This window comes from Pongo abelii, chromosome 22 (genome assembly GCF_028885655.2).
Source record: "Pongo abelii isolate AG06213 chromosome 22, NHGRI_mPonAbe1-v2.0_pri, whole genome shotgun sequence".
In the NCBI taxonomy this organism is placed as follows: domain Eukaryota; kingdom Metazoa; phylum Chordata; class Mammalia; order Primates; family Hominidae; genus Pongo; species Pongo abelii.
This window is the reverse complement of record NC_072007.2, coordinates 40,996,068-41,006,250: the sequence shown is the minus strand read 5'-3', so window position 1 is coordinate 41,006,250 and position 10,183 is coordinate 40,996,068. Positions and strand designations below refer to the sequence as shown.

The 10,183-nt window shown below is 39.0% G+C and overlaps 1 protein-coding gene across 1 annotated transcript; it reads left to right on the top strand.

Moving 5' to 3' along the window:
• Nucleotides 1–9,145: 9,145 nt before the first annotated feature.
• On the top strand, nucleotides 9,146–9,643 carry LOC112130536 (keratin-associated protein 6-2-like). Its single transcript, XM_024239568.3, has one exon. The coding sequence runs from the start codon at nucleotides 9,146–9,148 to the stop codon at nucleotides 9,641–9,643; it is 498 nt and encodes a 165-aa protein (XP_024095336.3).
• Nucleotides 9,644–10,183: the final 540 nt, after the last annotated feature.

Genomic DNA, 10,183 nt, shown 5'->3' with positions numbered 1-10,183 from the left:
TTTGTCAAAGGCCTTTTCTGCATCTATTGAGATAATCATGTGGTTTTTGTCTTTGGTTCTGTTTATATGCTGGATTACATTTATTGATTTGCGTATATTGAACCAGCCTTGCATCCCAGGGATGAAGCCCACTTGATCATGGTGGATAAGCTTTTTGATGTGCTGCTGGATTCGGTTTGCCAGTATTTTATTGAGGATTTTTGCATCAATGTTCATCAAGGATATTGGTCTAAAATTCTCTTTTTTTGTTGTGTCTCTGCCAGGCTTTGGTATCAGGATGATGCTGGCCTCATAAAATGAGTTAGGGAGGATTCCCTCTTTTTCTATTGATTGGAATATTTTCAGAAGGAATGGTACCAGCTCCTCCTTGTACCTCTGGTAGAATTCGGCTGTGAACCCATCTGGTCCTGGACTTTTTTTGGTTGGTAAGCTATTGATTATTGCCACAATTTCAGCTCCTGTTATTGGCCTATTCAGAGATTCAACTTCTTCCTGGTTTAGTCTTGGGAGGGTGTATGTGTTGAGGAATTTATCCATTTCTTCTAGATTTTCTAGTTTATTTGCGTAGAGGTGTTTGTAGTATTCTCTGATTGTAGTTTGTATTTCTGTGGGATCGGTGGTGATATCCCCTTTATCATTTTTTATTGCATCTATTTGATTCTTCTCTCTTTTTTTCTTTATTAATCTTGCTAGCGGTCTATCAATTTTGTTGATCCTTTCAAAAAACCAGCTCCTGGATTCATTGATTTTTTGAAGGGTTTTTTGTGTCTCTATTTCCTTCAGTTCTGCTCTGATTTTAGTTATTTCTTGCCTTCTGCTAGCTTTTGAATGTGTTTGCTCTTGCTTTTCTAGTTCTTTCAATTGTGATGTTAGGGTGTCAATTTTGGATCTTTCCTGCTTTCTCTTGTGGGCATTTAGTGCTATAAATTTCCCTCTACACACTGCTTTGAATGCATCCCAGAGATTCTGGTATGTTGTGTCTTGGTTCTCATTGGTTTCAAAGAACATCTTTATTTCTGCCTTCATTTCGTTATGTACCCAGTAGTCATTCAGGAGCAGGTTGTTCAGTTTCCATGTAGATGAGCGGTTTTGAGTGAGATTCTTAATCCTGAGTTCTAGCTTGATTGCACTGTGATCTGAGAGATAGTTTGTTATAATTTCTGTTCTTTTACATTTATTGAGGAGAGCTTTACTTCCAAGTATATGGTCAATTTTGGAATAGGTGTGGTGTGGTGCTGAAAAAAATGTATATTCTGTTGATTTGGGGTGGAGAGTTCTGTAGATGTCTATTAGGTCTGCTTGGTGCAGAGCTGAGTTCAATTCCTGGGTATCCTTGTTGACTTTCTGTCTCGTTGATCTGTCTAATGTTGACAGTGGGGTGTTAAAGTCTCCCATTATTACTGTGTGGGAGTCTAAGTCTCTTTGTAGGTCACTCAGGACTTGCTTTATGAATCTGGGTGCTCCTGTATTGGGTGCATATATATTTAGGATAGTTAGCTCTTCTTGTTGAATTAATCCCTTTACCATTATGTAATGGCCTTCTTTGTCTCTTTTGATCTTTGTTGGTTTAAAGTCTGTTTTATCAGAGACTAGGATTGCAACCCCTGCCTTTTTTTGTTTTCCATTTGCTTGGTAGATCTTCCTCCATCCTTTTATTTTGAGCCTATGTGTGTCTCTGCACATGAGATGGGTTTCCTGAATACAGCACACTGATGGGTCTTGAGTCTTTATCCAATTTGCCAGTCTGTGTCTTTTAATTGGAGCATTTAGTCCATTTACATTTAAAGTTAATATTGTTATGTGTGAATTTGATCCTGTCATTATGATGTTAGCTGGTTATTTTGCTTGTTAGTTGATGCAGTCTCTTCCTAGTCTCGATGGTCTTTACATTTCGGTATGATTTTGCAGTGGCTGGTACCGGTTGTGCCTTTCCATGTTTAGCGCTTCCTTCAGGAGCTCTTTTAGGGCAGGCCTGGTGGTGACAAAATCTCTCAGCATTTGCTTGTCTGTAAAGTATTTTATTTCTCCTTCACTTATGAAGCTTAGTTTGGCAGGATATGAAATTCTGGGTTGAAAATTCTTTTCTTTAAGAATGTTGAATATTGGCCCCCACTCTCTTCTGGCTTGTAGGGTTTCTGCCGAGAGGTCCGCTGTTAGTCTGATGGGCTTCCCTTTGATGGTAACCCAACCTTTCTCTCTGGCTGCCCTTAACATTTTTTCCTTCATTTCAACTTTGGTGAATCTGACAATTATGTGTCTTGGAGTTGCTCTTCTCGAGGAGTATCTTTGTGGCGTTCTCTGTATTTCCTGAATCTGAATGTTGGCCTGCCTTGCTAGATTGGGGAAGTTCTCCTGCATAATATCCTGCAGAGTGTTTTCCAACTTGGTTCCATTCTCCCCGTCACTTTCAGGTACACCAATCAGACGTAGATTTGGTCTTTTCACATAGTCCCACATTTCTTGGAGGCTTTGCTCGTTTCTTTTTATTCTTTTTTCTCTAAACTTCCCTTCTCGCTTCATTTCATTCATTTCATCTTCCAGGGCTGATACCCTTTCTTCCATTTGATCGCATCGGCTCCTGAGGCTTCTGCATTCTTCACGTAGTTCTCGAGCCTTGGTTTTCAGCTCCATCAGCTCCTTTAAGCACTTCTCTGTATTGGTTATTCTAGTTATACATTCTTCTAAATTTTTTTCAAAGTTTTCAACTTCTTTGCCTTTGGTTTGAATATCCTCCCATAGCTCGGAGTAATTTGATCGTCTGAAGCCTTCTTCTCTCAGCTCGTCGAAGTCATTCTCCGTCCAGCTTTGTTCCATTGCTGGTGAGGAACTGCGTTCCTTTGGAGGAGGAGAGGTACTCTGCTTTTTAGAGTTTCCAGTTTTTCTGCTCTGTTTTTTCCCCATCTTTGTGGTTTTATCTACTTTTGGTCTTTGATGATGGTGATGTACAGATGGGTTTTTGGTTGTGTGTGTCCTTTCTGTTAGTTTTCCTTCTAACAGACAGGACCCTCAGCTGCAGGTCTGTTGGAGTACCTGGCCGGCCGTGTGAGGTGTCAGTCTGCCCCTGCGGGGGGGTGCCTCCCAGTTAGGCTGCTCGGGGGTCAGGGGTCAGGGACCCACTTGAGGAGGCAGTCAGCCCGTTCTCAGATCTCCAGCTGCGTGCTGGGAGAACCACTGCTCTCCTCAAAGCTGTCAGACACGGCCATTTAAGTCTGCAGAGGTTACTGCTGTCTTTTTGTTTGTCTGTGCCCTGCCCCCAGAGGTGGAGCCTACAGAAGCAGGCAGGCCTCCTTGAGCTGTGGTGGGCTCCACCCAGTTCAAGCTTCCAGGCTGCTTTGTTTACCTAAGCGAGCCTGGGCAATGGCGGGCGCCCCTCCCCCAGCCTCGCTGCTGACTTGCTGTTTGATCTCAGACTGCTGTGCTAGCAATCAGCGAGACTCCGTGGGCGTAGGACCCTCTGAGCCAGGTGTGGGCTATATTCTCCTGGGGCACCGTTTCCTAAGCCCGTCGGAAAAGCACAGTATTCGGGTGGGAGTGGCCCGATTTTCCAGGTGCCATTTGTCACCCCTGGAAAGGGAACTCCCTGACCCCTTGCGCTTCCCGAGTGAGGCAATGCCTCGCCCCTGCTTCGGCTGGCGCACGGTGCACTCACCCACTGACCTGCGCCCACTGTCTGGCACTCCCTAGTGAGATGAACACGGTACCTCAGATGGAAATGCAGAAATCACCCGTCTTCTGCGTCGCTCGCGCTGGGAGCTGTAGACCGGAGCTGTTCCTATTCGGCCATCTTGGCTCCTCCCTATGTGCCACATTTTCTTAATCCAGTCTATCGTTGTTGGACATTTAAGTTGGTTCCAAGTCTTTGCTATTGTGACTTAAAAGTAAGATCTGAAGTTATAAATCTACTAGAAGAAAACAGGGGAGAAGCTCTGTGATAGAGTCTATGCAATAATTTTTAGAATATGACCCCAGAAGTACAAGCAAGAAAAGTGAAATCACACAATGAAAATCACGACAAACTGCAAAGCTTTTGTACAGCAGGCAAAATAAGCAACAGAATGAAAATACGCCTTTAAAATGGAAGAATATTTTTGTAACCCATATATCTGATAAGGGTTTAATACCCCAAATATATAAGAAATTCAAATAACTCAATTCAGTAATACCCCTTTATAACTGAAAATATATAAGAAATTCAAATAACTCCATTCGGTAACACCTCTTTATAACTGAAAATATATAAGAAATTCAAATAACTCAATTCAGTAGTACCCCTTTATAATTGAGAGATATGTTCCAGACTTCGAGTGGATGCCTGAAACTCTGGTTAGTCCTAAGCTCTATATACAACAATTTTTTTTCCCTATACATACATACATACATACCTATAATAAGGTTTAATTTATATTTTTTTATGTACTGAAAGAGATAAACATCAATAACTAATAACTAAATGGAATAATAATAACAATATGACAGGATTATTATATACTTGGAGGCTGCTATTAAGTAAATAAAGGTTGCTTGAACACAAGCACTGCATTATCACTACAGTCCATCTGGTAACTGACATAGCTACTGAGTGACTGATGGGTGGGTAGCATCTACAGCATGGACATTCTGGATAAAGGGATGATGAATGTTTTGAGTGGGACAGAATGAGACAGCACTTGAAACCTACGAAGTTTTTGTTTCAGGAATTTATCTCATATTTTCAGACCACTGTTGACTGCGGGTACCTGAAATAATGGGAAGCAAAACGGAAGATAAAAGGGAATGAGAATCATAATCTGATGGAGCAGAATAGACATCTCTCAATTGAACTCACACAAATGAACAAAGTATATGGAAAAAAATGCCTAACATCACTAATAATCAGGGAAATGTACATTACAACCACAGTGAGCTATCGCCTCATACCTTTTAGAATGGCTATTATTGAAAACATGAATTAAGTGTTGGCTAGGATTCTAAGAAAAGTCCACCCTTCCACCATTGGTGGGAATGTAAACTAGTACAACCATAATCGAAAACAGTATGGTTCTATAGAAGATTAAATATAAAACATCCTTAGAATGTAGTAATCACACTGCTGAGTTTCTATCAAAAAGAATAGAAAAATCAGTTTGTTGAAGACATATCAGCACCCTCATGTTCCTTGCAGCATTATTCACAATGTGCAAGATACTGAACCAACTATCAACCTGAGTGTCCATCAGTGGATGAATGGGTAAAGAAAATATGAAATTTATGCACAATGGAATATTCTTTAGCCTAAAAATAGAGCACCATCATCTGCAACAACATCGATGAACTTGAAAGACACTATGTTAAGTGAAATAAGCCAGGTAAAAAGATACAATTATCACAAGATCTCACTTCTATGTGGAATCTAAGAAAATCAAACTCATAGAAACGGAGGGTACAATGGTGTTTGCCACAGGGTAGGGAGTGGGGAAAATGGTGAGATGTTGGTCAAATGGTATGAACCTTCAATTGTAAGATAAATAAGTTCTGGAGACATAACATAGAGCACGTTGACTGTAGTTAACAAGTATTGTATAATTAAAATTTGCTAAAATAACAGATTTTAAGTGTTCTCACCACAAAAAGCTGATAAATATGTGAGGTAATGCATATGTTATACAGCTTGATTTAGTCATCCCATGATGTATACATACATCAGAACCTCATGTTGTACACCACATATAATTTTTTGTCAATTAAAGTGTAAGTTTAAAAATGGAAAGAGGGCAAAAAGAGGCAATATCTATTGGCTGTCAGTGTGATTCTCATATAATTTTTAGAACATGACCTCATGATTCATGAGGGGCTCTTTCATAACGACTCATCTCTACTGAAATCTGCAACTGTAACATAGTCATACTTCCAAACAGAGACTGACTTTTCTTTTTTGTGGCAATCCTATGACTATCTGGGAATGCAGAAACTTACTTTCTTCCTATTTAATACATAGGCATATTCCTGAGGTAGGTATTGGTCAAGTTAATGAATTTTCATGGTTGCTGAGCTGCAAAATATTCTATGAAGCCAAGCTCTGTGATATACTGCTTCATTCTGTATTTGTACAAAAACATTATTGCATGAAATGCTTCGGGCAAGGTGGACTGAGGTCAATTACATGATAATTTTCTGAGGGCATTTGATCACTATTAAAATTTTATCATGGAAACATTAATTTACACACACACACACAGTCATACTGTCATCACTTGGTATTTATGAAGCATTGGTTCCAGAAGCCCTCTAGATACCTAAATGTACAAATGCTCAAATTTCTTATATAATATGGCATAGTATTTTCATATAAACTATGAACTTCCTCCCATATACTTTAATCATCTCTAGCTTACTTATCATACAGAATATAATGTAAATGGTATATGAATATTTGAATTGTTTTTTATTTGTATCATTTTTAATTGTTGATTTTTATTTTTGTTGTTTTTTTCCCAAATAATTTTATCTGTGCTTGAGTGAATTAATGGTTGCAGAATCCCCAGATACAGATGGCCAAATAAATATATGTATTTATATACTATATATATATATCATATGTACTTATAAACCATAGAAACATGAAAAGAAATCTCAAATTTTTATTATAAAAATAATCAACATAAGTACGTATAAAAATTTGAAAATCTGTTAGTATTTGGGAATGCTTGTATTTGGACAAAGAAATGGGAAAAATGAAGAAAACGTATTGTCTCCACTATATATTAGAATCTGTGCTATAACCTTTATACTTCTTGTATATTTTCTGTAGTCCTCTTGATAAATTTTTTAAATACATGTATTATTTTTATTCCCGTGTGATAGTTGCAGAAGCTGAGGTTTATACAGATTGAGGACATTTTCCATGGGCAAATAATGAGTAAATGGCTCAGCCATAAATTAATCATTCTGTTTGCAGGGAAATCTGTTTCTATTACAGAGACCCTGGAACGTGGAAGTGAAATTGTACCAGCTATCAATTTATAGCCCCTCAGCATCAAATTCATCCTTCAACATATGCTCTGTGCTAGTAGATGGGATTCTTTAAGCATTTCTTTTTTAGAAAAAGAGAACTCAAGAGCTTTTGCACAGCAAAAGAAACTATCATCAGAGTGAACAGGCAACCTACAGAATGGGAGAAAATTTTGTCCATCTGACAAAGGTCTGATATCCAGAATCTACAAGGCGCTCAAACAAATTTACAAGAAAAAAAAACCCATCAAAAAGTGGGCAAAGGATATGAACAGACACTTCTCAAAAGAAGACATTTATGTGGCCAACAAACACATGAAAAAAAGCTCATCATCACTGGTCATTAGAGAAACGCAAATCAAAACCACAGTGAGATACCACCTCATGTCAGTTAGAATGGTAATCGTTAAAAACTCAGGAAACAACAGATGCGGGAGAGGATGCGGAGAAATAGGAAAGCTTTTACACTGTTGGTGGGACTGTAAATTAGTTCAACCATTGTGGAAGAGAGTGTGGCAATTCCTGAGGGATCTAGAACTGGAAATACTATTTGATCCAGCAATCCCATTACGGGGTGTATACCCAAAGGATTATAAATCATTCTACTATAAAGACACAGGCACACACATGTTTATTGCAGCACTATTTACAATAGCGAAGACTTGGAACCAACGCAAATGCCCATCAATGATAGACTGGATAAAGAAAATGTGGCACATATATATACACCATGGAATACCATGCAGCCATAAAAAAGAATGAGTTCATGTCCTTTGCAGGGACATGGATGAAGCTGGAAACCATCATTCCCAGCAAACTAACACAGGACAGAAAACCAAACACCGCATGTTCTCACTCATAAGTGGGAATTGAACAATGAGAACACATGAACACAGGGAAGGGAACATTACACACTGGGGCCTTTCAGGGGGTCGGGCCAAGGGGAGGGATAGCGTTAGGAGAAATACCTAATGCATGCGGGCCTTAAAACCTAGATGATGCATTGATGGGTCTAGCAAACCACCATGGCACATGTATACCTATGTAACAAACCTGCATGTTCTGCACATGTATCCCAGAACTTAAAGTATAATAAAAAAGAAAAAGAGAACAAAAATAATATATAAAATCTGTTCTCCATACTTCTGAAATATGCACTGCATCATTGTCTATCACTAAAGCTGATTCCTCCTGTCTAGCTGAAATTTTATCCCTTTGATCAACATCTCTCCATCCTCAGTCCATTCCACTGTCTAGAGGTATGAATTATTGATTACATTTTAGTGGGAAGCACTGGTAACAGACAAACCTGAGAGTCATCTGATTAAATCCATAAATGACCTATATTTAAGAACTGGACATAACAATTGGTCTGCAACAACCAAGCAGTTTTGAACCAAGAAATTACCCCCAGTCCAAATTAAATTTCTTGGAAAAGTCTATTCTTTAAATAATAAATTATACTTCTGTTTACATAACTGACCTGTCAGAAGTTTAACATATTTTTCCCTCAAAGAAGGAAGAGAAGCTCACAATTTGTCTAAAAAAAGAGGGGGAAGAACAAGCTTTTCTTCAGAGAGAAGAAAAGGGTTTTAAGGAGTGGAGGTAGGAGGTGGAAATACCCCATTCCTTGTTCAGAATCTATGAAAAATAATTTTAAGTGATTATTATGAAAGAGCCCAAAGTATTAGGAAAAGACAAGATACAATGAAAATTGATGATGATGATATTAAGAGTAGTAAATAGAACTTCTTATTTAATAGATGAGTCTCAAAACCTTAAATAGCAAGAGTGATAAACATACATTTGTAGGTGAAACATATTTTAGTCATGTGTTATGTCATGGCCATGAAACGGAATTATGGAAAATTAAATTATGGTTGCATAAGCTTATGTGTTTAAAACTTGTATCTTTATTTTCTTTTCGGGCTTGAAAAAATTCCTAGGGATGTTGTAAGTAAATTGTGAATTTCTAAGAAAGCAGATGTATACAGAATGAGCTCGTTTTAGGCAAACGACTGTAAAATGAGTGAACAGAGCCCATGTGAGGATGATCCATGCATCTCCGGAGGTATATAAAGGTCCTGTAAGAGTAGAGGATACTCACACGTCAGTAATATCCTCCTACACCTCCACTGAAGTCTCACCTCCTGACACCATGTGTTGCAACTACTATGGAAACTCCTGTGGGGGCTGTGGATATGGCTCTGCCTGGGGTTCCGTCTGTGGATATGATTGTGGCTCTGGATATGGTTGTGGATATGGCTCTGGCTCTGGCTATGGTTGTGGATATGGCTCTGGCTGTGGCTGTGGCTGTGGATATGGCTCTGGCTGTGGCTATGGCTGTGGATATGGCTCTGGCTGTGGCTATGGTTGTGGATATGGCTCTGGCTGTGGATGTGGCTGTGGATATGGCTCTGGCTGTGGCTATGATTGTGGCTATGGCTCTGGCTGTGGATATGGCTCTGGCTGTCAATACGACTCTGGATATGGAACTGGGTATGGCTATGGCTGTGGATGTGGCTCTGCCTCTGGCTATGGCTGTGGATATGGCTCTGGATACGGATTTGGCTCTCCCTATGGCTGTAGATACAGCTCTGGCTGCTGTGGCTGCCAACCATTTTGCTACAGAAGATGCTATTCCTCTTGCTGCTAATCATCACCACAGATCACCCTTGCCTTAATGATGACCTCTCCAAGATCAAGTCCAGTTGAAATCTCCCCTACCCATTATCTTCACATCTAAGTAAAGATTGACTATGGTCCACTAACTATCTGAATGAACATGCAGTGGATGGAGACTGAGTAGTTCCATCACATCACTGAAGACAGAAGATTTTACTCTGATTAATTTTCCATTGTAAATTTTTACATCATCTTCTCTGTCTTTGTGTTGTGGCTTTCTGAAAAAGCACAGGAGGGCTACGTAATTGGTGCATACTACAAGGGAATAAAAATGGAAGTTTCTTAATAAAAAGCCTTATTCAGTAGGAAAACTGGTCTCCTATGTCAGAATCAGCATTAATTTCAGGGTTTGTGGCTTCCTCACAAGATGGATGATGGCAACTTAAAATAAGACAATATTTTATTGGTTGAATCCAAATACTGGCTCTTTTACATATTTTCTAAATTCCTTGTATGTTAATTATTTACATTCATATCTAAACACAAACACAAACATCACACTAAAATATTA